Consider the following 21,749-nt stretch of genomic DNA (forward strand, 5'->3'; position numbering starts at 1 on the left):
TTTAAGTTCTTTTCCTACTTTGTTTTTTTTAATTGTATACCCAATTCATTGGTCTGCTTTTTCCCTATTTTATTGATGTAAACATTTAGAAATATAAATTTTCCTCTGATTACTGCTTTTGCTGCATCCGACATGTTTTGGTATGTTGTCTCAATATTATCAGTCTCTTTGACAAAATTATTTATTGTTTCTATGACTTGCTCTTTAACCCAAAATTAGGTTATTTAGTTTCCAATTAATTTTTAATGTTTCCATGATCCCTTATTAAATATAATTTTTATTGCATTATGATTGGAAAAGGGTACAATTATTATTTCTGCTTTTCTGCATTTGACTAAAGTTTTTATGCCCTAATATATTGTCAGTTTTTGTAAAGGTGCCATGCACCACCTATTCAGTTCTCTCCAGATGTCTATCATATCTAGCTTACCTAAGATTCTATTCATCTCCTTGACTTCTTTCTTATTTATTTTTTGGGTGGATTTATCTAGTCCCAAGAGGGGGAAAGTTGAAGTCCCCCTACTGTTATGGTTTTGCTATCCATTTCCACCTGCAATTCATTTATCTTTTCCTTTATAAATTTGGATGCTATAGCATTTGGTACATATATGTTTAGTATTGATATTACTTTATTTTCTATGGTACCTTTTAACATAATGTAGTTTCTTTGCTTATTTCTTTTAATTAAATCTATTTTAGCTTTAACTTTGTCTGAAATCATGATTTGCCACCCCTGCTTTTTTTACATCAGCTGAAGCATAATAAATTCTATTCCAGCCCCTTATTTTTACTCTTCATTTTTAAATGTGTTTTTTGTAAACAAAATATTGTCGGGTTCTGGTTTTTATTCCATTCTGTTATCCATTTCCGTTTTATGGGTAAGTTCATCCCATTCACATTTAAAGTTAAAATAACTAGTTGTGTATTGTCCTCTGTTCTGTTTTCCCCCACTGTTTATCTTCTCTCTCTCTCTCTCTCTCTCTCTCTCTCTCTCTCTCTCTCTCTCTCTCTCTCTCTCTCCCTCTCTCTCCCCCTCTCTCCCCCTCTCTCTCCCCCCCTCCCCCCCTCTCTCCCCCCCCTCTCCCTCCTCCCCATCCCTCCCTCTCTCCCTTTCCCTCTCCTTTCTCTGTCTCCTTCTCCCTTTCACTCTCCCTTTCTGCCACAAACACCCTCAATCTCCATGAAGTCCTGGAGACACACCTCAGTTCCCCCAGTGCTACAAGCATTGGTTCACCTTTCTGCCATGAACCTGCCTAATACCAGGGGCTTTGCTCTCCTCAGAGTGACCACAATCAGCTCTCTGTCCCAGAACTTCAAATGGTGCTGCCCCTCTGCAATCATACTCACTGGCGTGTACTCAGTCCTCCTCAAGGACAGCCACAGCCCGGGACCACGTCCAGTCAACTGCTTGGGCCCTGCATCCAGTGCTCCACTTCTAATGCCAGCAGAGGGCCCCTGCAGTCTTCCCCCAATCAATCTCTGACCCACAGGACTAAAGTTCTCACCAACACAGCTACCCCCAAGGCTTGCTGTTTGTTGATATAGTGGTATCTGCATTTCCCTCAGTCAGACCACCACCCCATAGGTCAGATATTTCCTAATGTCCTAAGTTGTCTTAGACTAGATGACTGCTTTATCACAACTTTTTATTTTTTCTGCCTCTCTAAAATTCTACTTGAGATGTTGTTTTAAGTTATTTGGAGGGAAATTTGGGAGAGCCAGATAATTTCCTGCCTTATTCCGCCATCTTTACTGTAGATTTGTCTGCAGCATTTAACTTAAAGTATTTATCTCTTGGTTTGACAAATAATGAGAATTTCTCAGTGTATGAAATACATGAATATTGTTTAGGCCTTTTTTGGTGCTTTGAAATTAATGTTTTGTGATTTTAGAATTTAAAGTTTATGTTTTTCAGCTCCAAGTCATTTTAGTCAACTCTTAAGTAGGGAAGCCCTACAGAAACATAAAGTGAGTGACAAAGACTTGGTAAAAATGGATTCAACCTGAACAGTGAACTTAACTAGAAATAAGCTGCCTGTCTATATGACCCTTGCAGAAAGGTCTCTCTAGGTGATTTCAGGTTCAGTTACACAAACATGAGTGAGAACTAGAATAGAGTTTGTGTTTCAACAATTCGGCTAGCAGCTGTTGTGGGGGTATAAAACCAACAACAACCAGCTCATGGAATGCTGCACGCTCAAGTTCTTTTGATCTGCTTTACTAAGGAAAGCAACATTAAGGGGTTAACAATTTTACTTTAATCCAGCATACAAGTACCATTCACTTAGTTAAGGGGAAAAAGCAAGCACCCTGAACTTCAGAGCAAATACAAACAAATTACTATCATCAACAAACAGACCTTGTCTGATTCAAATCTCAATGCATAGTGACCAGAGTTTAACAAAGTCTGAACATCTGGGTTTATAAGCTGGAGGGCTCTTAACTACAGCTGCCAGAAGTCTCCACATCAGCGCACCTCCAAGAGTGAGAGCCCTAAGCAGATAACTCTGTTCTCTCTTTTTATAGTTTCAGATGTCATCAAATGTCATCTGAGTGACCAGAACTTAGGCTCCTACTGATTGGCTCTGGAGCTAGCACCTCCCTTCATTGGCCCCACCTGGTGCCCCACCTTAGTTACCAATTCACACCCACATAGGCTTAGCACCTAATATAGGGGTTTGGGCCTGGGGCTTAGCACCTAGTAAGACTCAATGAAAGACACTGAATTAATCAAAGGAAACAAAGGCCAAACTCTTCAAGGATCCCCAATACAGTTTGTCAGTGAAGTTCTTTCTGACTTATTTATCTCTTAACTTCTCTTTTTTCTCCTAGTGCAGCAGAGCAGTCAGATGGAATCACAATTTCTTGTGGACCACATTTGTGAAGAGAACTTGAAAGAGGTGTGTTAAAGCATTTGAAAAAGCTGAAAATCTTACAGCTAATCCTGTGACTTTCTATGTTTTCCTTTTAACGTCAGTTAGATGGCACAGCTTAATGCACTGAGTATAGCCGTAGCTATAAAGATATCCAGGCTAATTTCTCAGCTCTTTTCATGTTGAATAGTAGCACTTTTGAAAGTATTTCTTTCTTTTTTTTAAAAATAAATTTAAAAATTTTTGTACGTTTATATCACCTTTATTTCCAATATATCATTTCCTTACCTAGCAGTCCATCCAATGTAACAAAGAATACTAACAGAGAAAAAGGAAAAGAAATATTTCAGCAAACCAAACAAGCAGCACACCACCTGAGGCCTGACAATATACTAAATAGTTCCATATTCAGTCCCCTAACTCTACACAATACAAATGGAATTATATTTTCTTTATAATTTTCAAGGACCAAACTTCTTAGTTTTAATGGTTACAATGTTAATTTTGTGGTTTTATTGTTATTATTTCCATTTATATTATAGTCATGTATATTCTTACTATTTTACTCTGGAATACTTCTTCTAAGTCTTATGCATCTGTGAATTCTTCTTATTAATTTCTTATTGTGCAGTAAAAATCTATTACATTCACATAGAGAAATTTGTTTAGCATGCCCCAATTGATGGGGATCATTTTGTTTTCAGCTTTTTACCCCTGCAAAAAATGTTCCTATGGATATTTTGATGTATATTCAACCTTTTTTGTCTTTGCCCTCCTTGGGGTATACGCTTAGCAGTCGGAGCTTTGGGCTAAAGGGTAGAAATGTTTTAGTTGCTTTTTTAGTGTTAATTCCATATTGCTTTATAGAATGTTAAGGAGAATCTAAATCAGTTTTTTGCTGAGAGTAGCAGCATATTATAGCAGAAGGAGTAATAAACTAGAAGACAAAGGATCTGGATTCTAGTCGTGGTTTTACAAATAAACATCTGCTTGACTTTGGGAAGGTCACATAACCCTTCTTAATATTCATTTCCCTTTTCCCTAAGGTGGCGTGTTTCTGCTCTGAAATTCTTTGAATAATATATGCTCATTTACTGTATACTCTGGGAAAATAAGAGTGATTGTATTTTCTGGATAATTCACATATATAGATTAATAAATATGGATAAAGTACTCTCATCTCTTTGGAAGAAAACTATTAAATAAATATGAGGTGATAATAGCGAAAGAGAACATAATTCAAATGATAATACAATATTTTCTTTTCTTCCTCAGAAACTCCATGATGGTAGGATCACTGTAAGAGAGTTCTTATCACTTCTGCAGGTCCACATTCTAATTCAGAAACCTCGACAGAGCACCCTTCCAGGCAATGTAAGTTGAAACCTCTTTTATGTACTTTACCTTTGTTTAAATTTTGTTCTACTTAATTGCCTAGTAGTACCAGTATAGACACTGAAATTTTTTTTTTAAAGTTTAGTCTAGTGGGAACCCTCCCCACCTAATTTTGAAGTTAGAATACCAGGATTCAAAAACTAGGCTTTGATTTTTTTTTTTTACCATCTGTGTGACCTTGGACAAGTCATTTGGTTTTTCAGGGCCTCTACTTCTTTATCTGCAAATTGAGGCAATTGGAGTAAGTGATTTCTAAGGTTTCTCCCATCTCTTATGATCTTAGTTGACCAGTCTTTGCTAAAAGGTTCCTTTTGATTATGAACTTAATCACCAGCCATCAACAAATAAAAACATTTTAATATGCAAAGAACAAAGTTGAAACTATGAACTTCTGTTAATGTGCAGGTTTTTTAAAGTAGTAATAAAAATTTACCTTGTTAATATGTCTCATTCTGCACTTCTGGTCTTTCACTTCCCTCTCAGTAAATCTATAGCTCACTGCATTGAACAGTTCTGTAGTCATTCAGAATTGTTTTTCCATAGATTATTGTGGTCATTGTATAAGTTGTTCTCCTGATTCTGCTTATTTCATTCTGTAATATTTCATACAAATTTTCCTAGTTTTCTCTGATTTCATCATATTCCTCATTTCTTTCAGTATAATATTTTGTTAGATTTATATACTGTAATTTGTTCGGCTGTTGCCCAGTGGATGGGCACCTGCTTTTTTTTTTTTTTCAATTCTTTGATATAAGAATGTTTCTATGATTATTTTTGTACACATAGTTCTTTTTCCTCTGTCTTTGACCTCTTTTGGGTCTGTGCCAATAATGGTTACATCTTCTTTAAGTAAACTAATAAAACATGAACATTGAGAAGTGAGAAAATGGAAAATGAATCCTCCTATTTTGAACTAGTATAGAAACAGTCAGTTTTCACTTAAGAGTTTTTAATAATAAGATTGTGCCTTTATTCACAATTCTGACCTTAAGAAAGAGCTACATATATTTTTTAAGATATGACCAGGCATGGTGGCACATGCCTATAATCTCAGCTACCAGGGAAGGTGAGGGTACCTGATGTGAGCCCTGGAGCTCTGAGCTGCAGGTGGCTATACCAGTCTGATGGCATTAAGTTCAGCATGTCAGTACAGTGAGCTCCTGGTGCCACCGGGTTACCAAAGGTAGGAGTAGGCCAGATCATTTCGAAAATGGAACAGATCAAAGATCTTGTTCAGATCCAAAAGGGTAATCGGGACCATCATGGTCTCTGTTCTGCATGTCTAGCCCGGAGGACCTAGATTTTAAAAATAAAAATAAAGATATAGGCAACTTTTCATTATTAAAGGGTTGATTATCAAGTTTGTGTGTTATCCGGTATACTTGTGATCTGATTTTAGCTTTTTTTTTTGTTTTCTTAAGCACATTTCACTAAAGAGTGAAAGTGTTCAAAGATTAAACACAAATCAATTTTGTACTTTTTAGTACTTCAGATAAATATTTTATGATTAGTAGGAAACTATTTGACAAAATGAGGCTTTTAGATTGTTATATACTTGTTCAACTACATTTAAGTAAATTGAATTCTATTGTATTCTTATCAATACACAAGAGGGGTGTGTGTGTGTGTGTGTGTGTGTGTGTGTGTGTGTGTGTGTGGTGTGTGTATTGATAAAAGTAGAACCTTAGAGTCTGGTTTTGATAGTGGGGGGAGGGAGAAGGGAAGTTATTGTTTAATGTCAATTTATTGCAAAGTAAAATGAGCTTTATCTGGTTTGGGGGTATGGGCTAGGGTGGTTATGTGTTAGTTTGGGCTGTTAAAACAGTATGGTTCTTTGGGTTGGTGCAAAAAGAAAAATAATATATCATACATAATGATAATTTAATAATATATATGAAATATAACAAGATCAGATTGAGGGAAAAACAAATTAAACAATTATTAGTTTGAATGTTAATGTGCTAAATTTGCCATTAAAAGGAAATAAACTACAGACTGAATTAGAAACCAAAACCCAACAATTCACTGCTTGCGAGAAACAAGTCAAAAATATATTAAGGGCTGGAATAAAATGTAACAGGTAGCTGAATCCAAAAAAGCAGGAGCTATAAACCATGACTGCTAGTGGTTTAAAAAAAAATTCTGAATCTGACAAACCACCAAATACAAAGTAGAACATAAAAAGAGGATTGTAAATGACACTGAATCTCTTTTATATATGGCTTGCTTTTCCTTTTAAGTATATAATTCAACATGTAATTTTCAAAGTGTCTTGCCTATTTCTTCCTGTTCTCTTCTGGGAATTTAAAAAATTGCTTCAATGACGCCCTTTTCTTTCTTTTTTTAAGAAAGCCTATCATGAGCTTCCTTTCCCTCCTAACTCCTCCTTCAATTGGGAGGGGAAAAAAAGGAAAACTAAGTAAGACCTTATAACCAATATGCATAGTCAAGCAAAACAAATTCCCATATTTGCTATGTCCCAAAATATATTGTGTACATTGAGTCCATCACCTCCCTGGAGGTGAGTATCATGCTTCATCAACAGTTATCTGGAATAATGGTGGATCATGCAGTTACTATTTTGGCTAAGGCAAAATAGTAGGTAGATACCCATTAAGTGAGATAAACAAAGGCACAGATTGTGAAACCCTACCGAGATCTCTTCCTATACCTCACTTTGGCTTGGAGGTGACCCCCTGTCCTTAAAGGCTGAAACAGAAGTGAAATGCAAGTCCTCTGAGGTTCCACCATCCTCAAAAGCTTGAGATTATTGTCCTAGCAGGGGAGTAGGTCACCTTTTCCAGAACCAGCCCAGCTCTGTATTATCCAGCATTATCACCAATAGGTTGACCACTTCATAATAAATTCTTTTGCCTCATCAACTCATGAAACAAAGATTAGAAAGTGGCCCTTAGCCCTAGGCTGCCTATGATGCTCCTGCAGTGAAAGTGGCAGAAAAGGAGCCAAAGTATGCTAAAAGTCAGGTTCTTTTTAGGATATCAATAAGCATTAACTCCACTCTTGGCACTCTAAATATTAAATGTCCAGCAAATAGGCCCACTACTAGAGGAACCAAATCATATCCTTCTGGACAGTTTGCTATAAATGAAACCAGAAGACGGAAGTTGCAGCCAAATGACAGGCTGGCTCATAGTTCTTTGAAGAGGCAAATAAAGGAATTGGCAGAATTGGTTTCATCATATATCCAAAGTCAACCAAAAAATGTCATTTTGGTGGATGTTTGGCCCCAGGCCTAAGATCATGTCTCCGGAAGCCTCCCAATTTCTCAGTAGGCCCCTGTCCTGTGAGAAAATTTTCTCTTGTTGCAGAACACATTCTCTTATCAGAACAGACAGAGGGGTGCCTGACTCAAGGGTGTGTTTCCCTGACTGTCCCAAGGACTCTCGTGGGACCAGATCCCCAAGATCCATGTCTCTGACATTTCCCTCAACGTCTGATATACTCCCTACACTTTCCCATCCATAGCTCCCAAAGACACCTGGACCCCTAGATTACCTAATTAGCATCCCTAGCATTCCTTTCCCATGCTTCTTTTCCATATAAGCCCCAGCACCATCCTAATTCTCTCACAGGTTACATAAGGACCCTTACCTACTTTCACTAAAGTGTTAGAATAAACTTTCTTGCCCCTTGACTAAGAGAAGGCTTGAGTATGTGAATTCATTCCAGGCAACTGTGCCTTGGCATTATCAGGGTCCCAGCACCCCCAAACCTCATCAATTTCATAGGACATTTGGTCTTCTTTTATAGTGGTGCTCATTAGTTAATCAACAAGCACTTGTTAAGCACCTGCCAGGCCCTGTGCTAGATATGGGGGATATAATTACAAAAAATGAAATAATCCCTACTCATAATAAGCTTATATATTCTAAAGGAAGAGTCAAGTACATCTATAAGCATATATAGCATAAATGTAAAGTGAATAAAAATAAATACCAAGTAGTTAAATACAAGGTAGTTTGGAGGGGTACTAGCAGTTGAAGGAATTTGGGAAGACTTCATGCAAAAAAGAGTACCTGAACTGTCTTAAAAGAATTATTAGTGATTTGGCACATTTTTTCATATGATTGTTGATAACTTGGATTATTCCCTTGAGATGTTGTTCTTTAACCAGTTATCTATTGATGAATGGCTCTTGTTCAATTTAATAATTTTTTCCCAGATAATCATTGCCTAATTTTAACTACATTGGTGTTTTTTGTGCAAAAACTAATAAAATGTATGTAATGAAAATTATCCATTTTATCTTCTATGTCGTCTTGCAGCCTCAAGGCCACATGTGGCCCTCTAGGTCCTCAAGTGCAGTCCTTTGACTGAATCCAAACTTCACAGAACAAATCCCCTTTATAAAAGAATTTGTTCTGTAAAACTTGGACCCAGTCAAAAGGCTGTACCCAAAGACCTAGAAGGCCCCATGTGGCCATGAGGTCACAGGTTCCCCACCCCTATGATAATCTCTCTTGTCAGGAACTCTTCCTCTATTCAAGGTTGCAAGAGATATTTTCTTTCTTGCTTTTTTAATTTGTTTATGATATCTAAGTCATGTAGCCACTTGGGGTTTATTTAGATTTATGGTGTGAAACATTGATCTAAAAATTATTTTTTACCGTACTGATTTTTAGTTTTCCTAGCAGTTTTTGTTGAATAGTGAATCTTTACCCAGACTGTTGAGGGTCTTTGGGTTTATTGAACACTGTTACTACTATGTTTGTTTATGTATGCTTTGTACTTAATCTGTTCCACTGTTCCACTCTTTGACATTTTTATTTTTTACCAGTACCAAATAGCTTTTATTGTACCTGCTTTGTAATATAGTTTGAGATACAGTACAGGTAGGCTCCCTTTCTTCCCATTTTCTTCTGTTTTCCTTTGAGATTCTTGATCTTTGGTTCCTTCTAGTGAATTACGTTATTTTTTTTTTTACTAAATTTTTCTGTTTTTTGACAAAATAATCTTTTGGTAATTTGATTGGCATAGCATGGAATAAGCAAATTGATTTTATATGCTGCTGTCATTTGTAGTGTATTGACATGGCCTAATGCCAGCAATTAATATCTCTCCAATTATTTAGATCTATCTTTATTTCTGTAAAGAATGTTTTGTAATCAGACCCAGGGGCAACCAGTAATAGCTGAGCTCCTAGGCAGTTTTTGAATGATACAAGTGTTTACAAATCTTTATAGGTAAGTGAAATGAAATGACTATTACAAAAGAAAAGAACTTAAAGAACAAAGAGGATCCCCTTCCCCCCAACCATGAGCTGAAAAGGCAATTTTATTTCATCATCTATAAACTGAGGGGGACTAGATGACTTCTAAGACCCCTTCTAATGCTAAATCTTGATCTTATGATCCAGTTAAATGTTAAACTAGGAGAGCTTTCTAGTTAAAGGAAGTCATAAATAGGTAAAAAGGAAGAATCCTTTTGTAATACAAATATTCATATTTAATGATACATTTTGTTACTTTGAATTTGTCTATCTACCTTAGCTTTTATGTAAATAGACCTGGGGTGAGGAACCTGGGGCCTCAAGGCCACTTGAATATTCTCCAGAAGAATAATATATCTAACTTTTCTAAAATTGTATTCTAGTCCTCAATTTTTTTCTTATTTTTTGGTTCAGTTTATTTAGGTTTTGAGAGGGACGAATTGAGATTCCCCCACTTTCACAGTTTTTCTGTCTGTTTTTTCCTATACTTCATTTAACTCTTCCTTTAAGAATCTAGATACTATGTTGTGTGTGTGTGTGTGTGTGTGTGTGTTTCATGTTTCTTATAGATAACATACTGTTGGATTCTTATTTCTAAATCTGCTATCCTCTTCCAATTTATTTATGTCCATCCCATTCACATTCACCATTATGATTGTTAACTGTGTATTTCCCTCCATCCTATTATCTTATATTTATCCTCTCCTTTTTTCCCCATCCTCTCTTTAAAAAGAGTATGTTTTGCTTTTGACTAATGCCTCCATTAATCTACCTACCCCTCTTATTCTTCCCTTTTCCCTTAACCTTTCCTTTCTATTTGCCCCTTAGATAAGATGTATTTCTATTCCCAACTATGTGTATGTGTATTCTTCCTTCTTTTAAGCAGTTCAGATGGAAGCAAGCTTCAAGTGTTATGTACATCCCCTATTTCCCTTTCCTTATTATTGTATAAACTCCTTTTTGTGCTCCACTTTTGTGAGATAATTTTCCCCATTCTTCATTTCACTTCTCCCCTCTCTCAGCACATTCCTCTTCCTCATCCACCCAGTCTTATTTTGAGATCTTTCAAACACAGCAGAATCACACCCCGGAGCTCTAATTAGACTTCCTCTATGATCCCTGGTGATGAAAAAATTCTGAGGGGCAGCATATATCATCTCCCCATATGAGAAGGTAGACATTTTAACCTTGTTTAGTCCTTTATTATTTTTCACTCATGTTTACCTTTATATACTTCATTTGACTCCTTTGTTCGTATGTCAGATTTTCTACTTAGCTCCAGTCTTTTCATCAGGAATGCTTGGAAGTCCTTTTTTTTTTTAAAGATCCATTTTTTTCCTTTGTAGGATTACACTTAGTTTTCTTGAGTAGAGTATTCTTGGCTGTAAGCCTAGATTCTTTGTCTTATGGAATATATTCCAAACTCTCTTCCTCTTTATGATAGTAGCTGCTAAATCTTGCGTGATCCTAATTGTGACTCCTCGGTACTTGAATTCGTTCTGCTTGTTTTATAGTATTTTCTCTTAACCTGAGAGCTTTGGATTTTAGTTATAATATTCTCAGAAGTTTTCATTTTGGGGTTTCCTTTAAGAGGTGACAGGTAGATTTTTTCAGTTTCTATTTTGCCTTTTGATTCTAAGATACCTGGACAGTTTACTTTTATGATTTCTTAAAATAAATATTTAGGCTCTTGTTTTAAAATGACTTTCAGGTAGTGTGCTGATTCTTATTTTATCTCTCCTCTGTTTTCCAGGTCCATTGTCTTTATGAGAAATTTCACATTTTCCCTTTTTCCCCCCAGGCTTTTGACTTTGTTTTATTATTTCTCATTATTTCATGGTGTCATTAGCTTCCATTTGGCCAGTTCTCGTTTTTGAGGAGTTATTTAGTAAGGTCTTGTACTGCTTTTTCCAAGCTGTTTATTCTCTTTCCATATCTTTCTTCCCTAGTTTTTTTTTTTCCCCCATCCTTTTTCCTACTGCTCTCATTTGGTTTTTAAAATTAATTTTTAGTTTCTTCTTTAATTCTTGTAGGAATTCTAGTTGGACTTGTGTCTTTCAGGCTTTGTTTATTCTTTTTACTTAAAATCATTCCCTTCTTTGTTTGTATCCTGATTTTCCCTGTCACCATAATAGCTCTTTATAGTTGAGTTCTTTTTTGTTTGTTTGTTTGCTCATTTTTCCAACCTACTTTTTGACTTGGGAACTTATAGTAGTGTTGGACTTTTCATGGTGGGGAAAAGAGTCTGAACTTCTGTCCTCTGATGTGCTTTTGTTATTTTCATAGCTCTAGCAGGGAGCCTGTAAACTTTCAGTGGTCCTGAAGTGGTATGATCAGTGGAGAGGTCTGTTCACTGCCCTCTGGTCTAAGTTTTGCAAGTTCTTGGTCCAAGTTTGACTCAGCTTGTTTCCAATTGGGAGTTTCAGCAGCCTGCTGATACACTCAACAACTATTGAGCTGCTGGTATGCCCTCCAGGTTCAGAGTTACTGAACTGCCAGTTGGCCTTTAATCTATGGTGCTGTCCTCTGCTCCTAGGATCAGAGCCATCCTGTACTAAATATACATCTAAGGCCAGTATTCACAACCACTCCTCTTCACCCATGGATCTGTGAGCCAGAACCAGGTGGGAGGGGACAGAGCTGCTAGGTGGCACCTGTCCTTGTACCCAGTGCTTGCTCAGGGATCCCCCAGGATCTCTTTCTGGCTCTCAGTCTCTGAGTTCTGGAATGTGTACTCTTGGCCAGACCCTCCTCCCCAGTGTCCACAGACTTCTCTATCTCCCTATGCGAATTACTATGGCTTTCCTTGGTTATCCCAATCAGAATTCAGGCTGTTGCATTCTCTAGATCTTTATTAAGGAGGCATGAAGAGAGAGCTAAACTCTTCCTAATGCTTCCTCTAGCTCTACTATCTCTGAATTTTTACATTTTGGATAGTTTTTTTTACCTTGTTAATAAAGTGGAGTAGGGTGTTGTTGTTTCCATAAACTAACTCATCAAAATAATAATTCAGGAACTTAGTTCCTGAACATGAATTTGTCCACAATTTTGCATTTCTGAAGTGCTATGGAGTTTACCTTTTTGTTTTGTTTTTTTTCTTTCAGTTTGCTACAAATGTGCCATCTACACCAAAAGACTTAATGTTAAGTCAATACGTTTACCGGCCCAAAATACAGATTTATAAAGAAGATTGCCAGGCTCTCCGTCAAAAGATTGAAGAGTGAGAACGCATTTGTTTTCTTGGGTGTAGTAAAAGAGGTGTTACAGTTTTTAAAATCACCATCTCTAATTAGCGGCATGGTACAAAATTAATTTTGAGTAGGTCTTCCACTTTTAGATTTGTTAAAGAAAATATAACTTATAACATTGACATATCATCACCTTATTCTTCATGTGAAAGTTGAATTTGGGAGAACATCCAAAAGTAAAGATATTCTAGCCGGCCAGCCATGCTCAACCGCCTGCGAGGTAGCTGGCAAAACCAATTCCCACCTTCAGAGAGTTCACAGGCTAATGAAGGAGACAACCTGCAAACAATTATGTACAAACAAAATATTTATAGGATAAACTGGAGATAATCTCAGAAGGAAAGGTACTCATCACCCTTTTGTAAAGGTACCTTGCTTAGTCTGAGGGACACAGAGACAAAAGCAACACAGCCCCTATCCTACTGTGACTGGAATTCTGGTAGGGGGATGTGATAAATGTATAAATAATTAGAATACAAGATCTTCTTAATCCATATATGGGACCAAATGTCAGATTCATACCTCTACCTTTTGGCCTTCATTTGCATGCAGAAATAGTGTTCCTTTCAGAACAATGAAGTATATCTCAGTCCTTCAACTGAAGACTTTATATGCACAAATGCTGTGAGAAAATTAGCGGTGAGGCACATCTGAAACACCAGGTATCCTCCAATAGTTATTTTTAAAACCTAGAGATTTAAGTCACTTAACCTTTTTTCATACCTACCTGAATCTGAGTGGGTCCTTATTGATTTGTCCAGGCATATTTCCATACTTTGCTTAAATTTGTTATTTTGCCTGTGACAGCATTAGGATTTGTCTAAAATGAGTAGGTAGAATTATTAATAGGGTATCATTTCTGTATTTTGACCGTGACACGAGCATGTACTATACCCTGCTACATCTGACAAAAATATATTTTTATTTATTGACAAATGACTGGATCCCTGTGATGACAGTTTAGCTTACTGTGCTGTTTTGGGGCATGGAGTTGGTTATGTATTCTGATTAGAATATTTACAATGGCTTTAGGAAAGCATAGCAATGAAAAGGCCAGATTCCAAAGATCTCAGAGGCATATTTATTTCCAGGTTGGGGTGTGAAATCAGTTATTTTTGAAAAGAAAGTTTTTAGATTTACCACATTCTACTGTCATTTTGCAAGCTTGGAGCAGCATTTAAACCAAGGAAGGTCACTGTCCAGGAATGGTTTTCATGCTCATTATGTGGAGCAGAGTTCAGAATTGGTTTATACTGTTGGTTAAAGAGAAAGGAAGAGGTTATTTGTTTCCTAGAATATTTAAACGTCCTTGGTTTTAAAAAATGCGTACAACTCACTTTGTGCTTTTATGTCATTTTATTTTCATGAATTCTTTCATTGCTTTAGATTAAAGCTCCATGCCTTGAAACAGGATAAACTACTGGTGGATGTGAATAGGAGCCTGTGGGAAGTAATGAAGGGCTGCTCTGATGAAGAGGTACTTTTATTCTGTATGTTGAAAATGTCTAAATTGATTCCCAGTGTTTGTTATGAAATATAGAACTCAAAGATACATGTGACTATAATAAATTTTTCTCTTTGAATCTTCTCTTACTAGAAATTTAATTCAAAAAAGTCATTTTTTAAATTTTGCAAATGTGATGTGAAGTTTACTTGTAATCAAGTTTTCCCCCTTTTATATCTCATAGTAGACTTAGATAAGGAAAAGTTTAGGATACAGCTGGAGTTTGAATGATTAAATAATAAGCAAAGCATTTAAAACTTGACTATTATGTTAAATAGGGTATCCTTACTAGATAGTTTTATGTTCAGTAGTTTGATGTGAGAGCCTGAGAGTGAAAGTCAAGTCCTGAGTGCTGTACTCAAAAGAGAAGGGGCCATAAGAATTAGGTTTGGACGACTAAAGGAAATTTTGTGTTGTGTTACCTACCTACCATATAGCAGCTGAGCCTACACCACCCAAATGACTATTTTGATGCAATGCCTTATTCTTTCCTACAGCTGAAGACATTTGGAGCTCATCTGAACAAAATGAAATCACGTTTTGCCAAGAAGACTAAAGTTTTTGCTCACCAAAGGAAAGTGGTTCTATATAGCAAACTGGTACAATCAGCAAAGGTAATTTTGGCTTAGAAAGAGCAATCAGAATTACTTTTTTATGGTAGTGATCATGAAATTGGCAAGTGTTTGGAGACGTGTGGAGAAGGTTGTGCTGTTAGGGAGTAGTTCCTAGGATATCTGGCCCATGAATAAACCAAAATAGGTTTGCAAATCTGGCATATCATGGAAAATATCCCCATCCCTGTTCTGTGCTCAAAGGGAGTAAGATCCAGGCATCTCAATGTGAGGGCCATCCTTTGGAACTCATTCTTCAAAAACAAGTTCCTGGTACATGTGTGTCAGGATGCCATTGCTCATAGATCAGTCAAGCAACAAGCATGGAATATAGAATGCACCTACTATATGCCAGGCATTGTGGTAAGCACTAAGGCTATAGATACAAAGAGTAAAATAATCCGTATTTACAAACAGCTTACATTCCAATAGATCATCTTTCTTACCTTACTTAAGTCTATTATTCTTTCCAAGTTTGAAACAAAAAGGATTCTCTTTTCATTCTAAGATGTGTTTTCCTAGCCATCGTGTTTCATGAGTTATAATAAAGTTTTTCACTTTAACTTGGGCTAATCTATTTGCATTTATTTTGTGTTTAGGCTGAATGGGAGAAGCTTCAGACAAGGATGGACAAGATGGATTCTGTACTCAAGGAGGCGGATACCTGTCTTGCTGCTCTGGACCTGGGTAAAATTTTCTGGACACATCTCCAAAGTTGGGAGTTCAGTCAGCTCATATCTTCTCTCCTCAGAAACTTTCTTTTCACACTATAAATTCTGGGTTAGAACAAATTGAAGCCCTTCTATTCTGATGATTCATAACCAACAAGAACAGTTCAGGCCACTAGATTGCTTTCGAAAACTGTACATTCCTTTTTGTTTTTAGATAATGAACTTGACTCAGCCTGATGATTAAGCCTTTTTAGGCACTGAGTAAATTACCAAATAACCAACACCCCATGACCTACTGAAAAGACAAGCACATAAAGCCACAATCTCAGAGCTCTCAGTTATCAGTTATTCACGGATGTTTTTTGAGCAGCTACTTTGTGCAAGATACTTACTATTGAGGACACAGAGACTTGTAAAATAGAGGCCTTGAACTTAAGGAAATTATTTTCTCCATACATCCCTAAGCCTTAGCAGAGGATAAATCAGCAACTGGAAAACTGTCCTTCTTAAAGCCTTCCGTGGCATTATTTTCCAAACTGTGACTTAAGAATATTCATGGCACTTAGAACACCCTTCCCTTTACCCCTTTCCTCTCTTCTCCTAATTTTTGAAATCCCCTTCTCTGCTATAGAGGATTTAGAAACCAAAAATAATGGATGGGATAAGGAATACTTTGATACTTCCAAAAACCTGTGATGTTATTGATATAGGTACTCCCTCCAGGGGTGCAGATTGTACCTTATTTTTACAGAAAAAGTAATAGAGAAATAAAGAAATTGCTGCCTTCAAAGAGTAGTAATCAAATCTTACCACAAAAACTATCCCCCTCTCCAATCCCCCCAGAAAGGAAAGAAAATTGCCCTAAAACAGACTGCGCTTGCTCAAGTAGGCAACATGGTTATAGGTCTCAGGATTGAGAGCTGGAAAGACCTGTAGAGATGTACTCTAACACTCTTATTTTATAGATGAAGACATAAGTCCATAAAGATGAAGTTAAATAACTATTAAGTAGCTATTAAGATAGCATTTATACCTAGGTTTTCTCATTTCATTTCTAGTGCTCTTTCCACAAAATCAAGCTAAGGGTTAGGAAGTCTCATTCTATTAGTAATCACATCTGACTAGATTAATCACTTTGAAAAGTATGAAGTTTATGATAGGCAACATGGTGTAATGGATAGAGTTGGCCTTGGAGTCAGGAAAACCTAGGTTCAAGTTCTGCCTCTGATAGTGGCTCTGTGATGCTGGATGTGTCACTTACCTCCTCAGGCTCCTTGGCAAGTTTTCAAAGGTAATTATGGGGACCTGTAAGTTTTTGACTCTTCCAATGATCTAGGCAGAGGTGTGTTTACTACTCTTCTGTACTGCCTTGTGAGCGACCACGAGCACTCTTCAATCCTGATACTTTTTCCTTATACTGCTCCCCTGAGGCTGCAAGCTGTACTGTGCTTATCCTTGCACTGGGAGTAAGACCCAGGACTGTGACCCAGATCCAAATATAGGCAATGCAACAGTCTTGCCCCTGGTGCCAGCAAAGGGATGCCTGCAAATCTCCTGACCCATTGTCCCTTTCTCTTTTCGTCATAGGCTGAGAGGTCTGGAAACTGCCTCTGGTGCCATTGTTTAGAGTAATTATTGAAAGGTATTTGGAGGAATTTGGGGAAGAGCTCAGTGGGTCCCTGCCTTTACTCTGTCATCTTAGCTCTGCTCTGCACCATTTTCTAATTGGCCAAATAGGCCACTTTCAACTGATGAAAGCATAGAACAGATTCACCAGAAATAGAGAAACAACTACCCTCCTCCAATGAAGATGCTTACAAAAAAAAAAAAAAAAGATGGTTACAGAGGAGTTTGGTTTTAATATAATTTACTGCTTATTATTGTCCAGAATAACATTACACTAGTTATACCCATACAAAAAAATTGCTAGCTATGTCTCAAACATCTCAATAGGCCCTTGGAAAAATCTTATTCTACTGCTGTACAGCTTAAAGTAGCATTTGACTTTTTCTAATGTTATTCTTCATTAATGTCATCATCCCGTGTGTTGATCCTAGAGGATAAATAGTTCTTATGTACTTTGTGTATAAAAGAGAGAAAATTCTTCTGCTAGTTCTCTTGTAAGACATCAATTCTCAACACTTGTGGTTACACAGTAAATGCTTATTGATGGAGTTACTTCAATGCATGTTTTCTTCTTTAGAAATTAAGAATATGGACAAGAATGAAGAAGATATCCCTATGGCAGAGTGGGATTCTGAAATATTAGCTACAGAGAAAGGTAACTATGCCAATTAATAGGACAATATTTTAACTGAGAAAAGTTTTCTAGGTGCATAATTTTATGTAATAATCACTTTATGATTAAAGTGATTCATTTTATGTAGCACATTACAGCTTAAAAAGGACTTTTATCACAGTATTTCTCTGAGATAAGTAGCTGTAAATTAGTAGATATGCAAGCCCTAGTTGAACAATGGTAGTCACCTGGGATTTTCAATAAAATGATTTTCTTGTGTGGGGGGCGTAGAAAATCTCTGGACAATTCTCTATGTCCTAAGAGGTGTTAGTAGAAAATGTGTTCATTAGGAATATAATATTCTTTTTTTTTAGTTCTTTTTTTATTTTTATTTAATATATTTAGTTTTCAGCATTGATTTTCACAAGAGTTTGAATTACAAATTTTCTGCCCATTTCTACCCTCCCCCCCGCTCCAAGATGGCGTATACTCTGGTTGCCCTGTTCCCCAGTCAGCCCTCCCTTCTGTCACCCCACTCCCCTCCCATCCCCTTTTCCCTTTCTTTCTTGTAGGGCAAGATAAATTTCTACGCTCCATTGCCTGTGTATCTTATTTTCTAGTTGCATGCAAAAACTTTTTTTTTTTGTTTTTGAACATCTGTTTTTAAAACTTTGACTTCCAAATTCTCTCCTCTCTTCCCTTCCCACCCACCCTCCCTAAGAAGTCAAGTGATTCAACGTAGGCCACATGTGTATCATTATGTATAACCCTTCCACAATACTCATGTTGTGAAAGACTCACTATATTTTGCTCCTTCCTAACCTATCCCCCTTTATTGAATTTTCTCCCTTGCCCCTGTCCCCTTTCGAAAGTGTTTGTTTTTGATTACCTCCACCCCCATCTGCCCTCCCTTCTATCATCCCCCCTTTTTTTATCTTCTTCCTCCTTTTCTCCTGTGGGGTAAGTTACCCAATTGAGTATGTATGGTATTCCCTCCTCAGGTCAAATCTGATGAGAGCAAGATTCACTCATTCCCCCTCACCTGACTTCTCTTCCCTTCCTACAGAATTGCTTTTTCTTGCCACTTTTATGCAAGATAATTTACCCCATTCTATCTCTCCCTATCTCCCTCTCTCAATATATTCCTCTCTCATCCCTTAATTTTATTTTATTTCTTTTAGATGTCTTCCCTCCATCTTCAACTCACCCTATGCCTGCTCTCTCCTCTCTCTCTCTCCTCTCTCTCTCTCTCTCTCTCTCTCTCTCTCTCTATATATATATATATATATATATATATATATATATATATATATATACATACACACACACACACATATATACATACATGCACACTCGCATATACACATATATACATATACATATACATATATATATACATATACATATACATATATATATATATATATATATATATATATATATATATATATATATATATATATATATATATATATATATGAATATTCCCTTTAGCTACCCTAATACTGAGGTCTCATGAATCATACACATCATCTTTCCATGTAGGAATGTAAACAAAACAGTTCAACTTTAGTAAGTCCTTTGCAATTTCTTTTTCTTGATTACCTTTTCATGCTTCTCTTGATTCTTGTGTTTGGAAGTCAGATTTTCTATTCAGCTCTGGTCTTTCCACTGAGAAAGCTTGAAAGTCCTCTATTTTATTGAAAATCCATATTTTACCTTGGAGCATGATACTCAGTTTTGCTGGATAGGTGATTCTAGGTTTTAATCCTAGCTCCATTGACCTCCGGAATATCGTATTCCAAGTCCTTCAATCTCTTAATGTAGAAGCTGCTAGATCTTGGGTTATTCTGATTGTGTTTCCACAATACTCTAATTGTTTCTTTCTGGCTGCTTGCAGTATTTTCTTCTTGATCTGGGAGCTCTGGAATTTGGCGACAATATTCCTAGGAGATTTCTTTTTGGGATCTTTTTCAGGAGGTGATGGGTGGATTCTTTCAATTTCTATTATGCCCTGTGGCTCTAGAATATCAGGGCAATTCTCCTTAATAATTTCTTGAAAGATGATATCTGGGCTCTTTTTTTGATCAAGGCTTTCAGGTAGTCCAATAATTTTTAAATTATCTCTCCTGGATCTATTTTCCAGGTCAGTGGTTTTTCCAATGAGATATTTTACATTGTCTTCCATTTTTTCATTCCTTTGGTTCTGTTTTATAATATCTTGATTTCTCATAAAGTCACTAGCTTCCACTTGCTCCAATCTACTTTTTAAGTTAGTATTTTCTTCAGTGGTCTTTTGGACCTCCTTCTCCATTTGGCTAATTCTGCCTTTCAAGGCATTCTTCTCCTCATTGGCTTTTTGGAGCTCTTTTGCCATTTGAGTGTTGTTTTCTTCAGTGTATTTTTCAACATTTTTTTTGGGTCTCCTTTAGCAAGTCATTGACTTGTTTTTCATGGTTTTCTCCCATCCTTCTCATTTCTCTTCCCAATTTTTCCTCTACTTCTCTAACTTGCTTTTCAAAATCCTTTTTGAACTCTTCCATGGCCTGAGACCATGGACTTTGGAGGCTCTTGGACTTTGTTGACTTCTTCTGTCTGTATGTTTTGGTCTTCTTTGTCACCAAAGTAAGATTCCAAAGTCTGAGACTGAATCTGGGTGCATTTTTGCTGCCTGGCCATATTTCCAACCAACTAACTTGACCCTTGAGTTTTTCAGCGGGGTATGACTGCTTGTAGACTAAAGAATTCTATGTTCCAAGCTTGGGGGGATGGGCCAGCTCTGCCACACCAGCACTCCTCCTTCCCCAAGAACCCCCAACCCAGACTGGACTTAGATCTTCAGCAGGCTCTTCACTCTTGCTCTGATCCACCACTTAATTCCTCCCACCAGGTGGGCCTGGGGCTGGAAGCAACCGCAGCTGTAGTTCTGTAGCTGCCCCACCTCTGGTGCCCCCGGGCGGTAGCCAAACCGCGAACTCTTTCCACTCCCGCAGCTTTTCCCACTAACCTTCTCTGTTGTCTTTGGTGTTTGTGAGTTAAGAAGTCTGGTAACTGCTGCAGCTCACTGATTCAGGGCGCTAAGGCACGGTCCGCCTGGCTCCTGGTCTGGTTGATCCGCACCACCCAAGCTGGGCTCTGCTCCGCTCCCAGCTCTGTGCAAGGTAGACCTCACCCAGAGACCATCCAGGCTGTCCTGGGCTGGATCCCTGCTTCCCTCTGCTCTTCTGTGGGTTCTGCAGTTCTAGAATTGGTTCAGAGCCATTTTTTATAGGTTTTTGGAGGGACTCGGCAGGGAGTTCACGCTAGTCCTTACTTTTCAGCTGCCATCTTGGCTCCGCCCCCCAGGAATATAATATTCTTTCTCTCTCTCTGTCAGAATTAGAACAATTACAAGCTGAAGAAGAGGAACTCAAGAGGTAAGCCTTCAATTTTTGTGTTTGCCAGTATAGTGCCAGAGTCCATCAAACAAATGGCACCCTGCCTCCTCAAACTGGTTTAGTTCCAGGCCAATTTGGGGGTGTGGGTCTTAATAACTTTTCCTGGTTCAGAGCTTCTATTTTATTCTGAAATCATTCCAGAGGATTGCTTCATTGTTGACATGGATGTCATTGATGACATTTTTTGAAACTAGCCTTACATATAGTGTTGTTCTGGACCTGTCCTAAAACAGACCCAGACACCTCTGTCAAAACAATCTGAGGATTCAAGGGTAGCAACAAAGACATTCACCAGACTTTTAAACCGCATGAGGATGAGGATTAGGGCAATCAAGTATTTCTCTTCTTATCTCATAGCCTACATCTATTGATAGAATCTGGAATTTATACTAAAGGATTGATCTTTCCCTGAATATCTGATTTTTTTTCTGCAGGAATATATCAGAACTGGAGATAGAGAGGCAGCAGGCACTTGCCCAAATAGATAATCTACAACAAGAAGCAAATAGAACTAAGAAATGCCTGGAAAAATTCAAGTAAG

At 37.3% G+C, this 21,749-nt stretch overlaps 1 protein-coding gene across 1 annotated transcript in view; it reads left to right on the forward strand.

The window, feature by feature from the left end:
- The window catches only part of KNL1 (kinetochore scaffold 1), a 52,710-nt gene that overhangs the window by 20,629 nt on the left and 10,332 nt on the right, over positions 1 to 21,749 (forward strand). Inside the window, exons 10-18 of the mRNA XM_036736685.1 lie at positions 2,833 to 2,900; positions 4,149 to 4,247; positions 12,603 to 12,718; positions 14,133 to 14,223; positions 14,748 to 14,864; positions 15,461 to 15,548; positions 17,736 to 17,813; positions 21,148 to 21,187; positions 21,643 to 21,744. Of these exons, the coding sequence (XP_036592580.1) occupies positions 2,833 to 2,900; positions 4,149 to 4,247; positions 12,603 to 12,718; positions 14,133 to 14,223; positions 14,748 to 14,864; positions 15,461 to 15,548; positions 17,736 to 17,813; positions 21,148 to 21,187; positions 21,643 to 21,744 (799 nt within the window). The remainder of the gene's footprint in view (positions 1 to 2,832; positions 2,901 to 4,148; positions 4,248 to 12,602; positions 12,719 to 14,132; positions 14,224 to 14,747; positions 14,865 to 15,460; positions 15,549 to 17,735; positions 17,814 to 21,147; positions 21,188 to 21,642; positions 21,745 to 21,749) is intronic.

Source organism: Trichosurus vulpecula, chromosome 8 (assembly GCF_011100635.1).
Source record: "Trichosurus vulpecula isolate mTriVul1 chromosome 8, mTriVul1.pri, whole genome shotgun sequence".
Taxonomy (NCBI): domain Eukaryota; kingdom Metazoa; phylum Chordata; class Mammalia; order Diprotodontia; family Phalangeridae; genus Trichosurus; species Trichosurus vulpecula.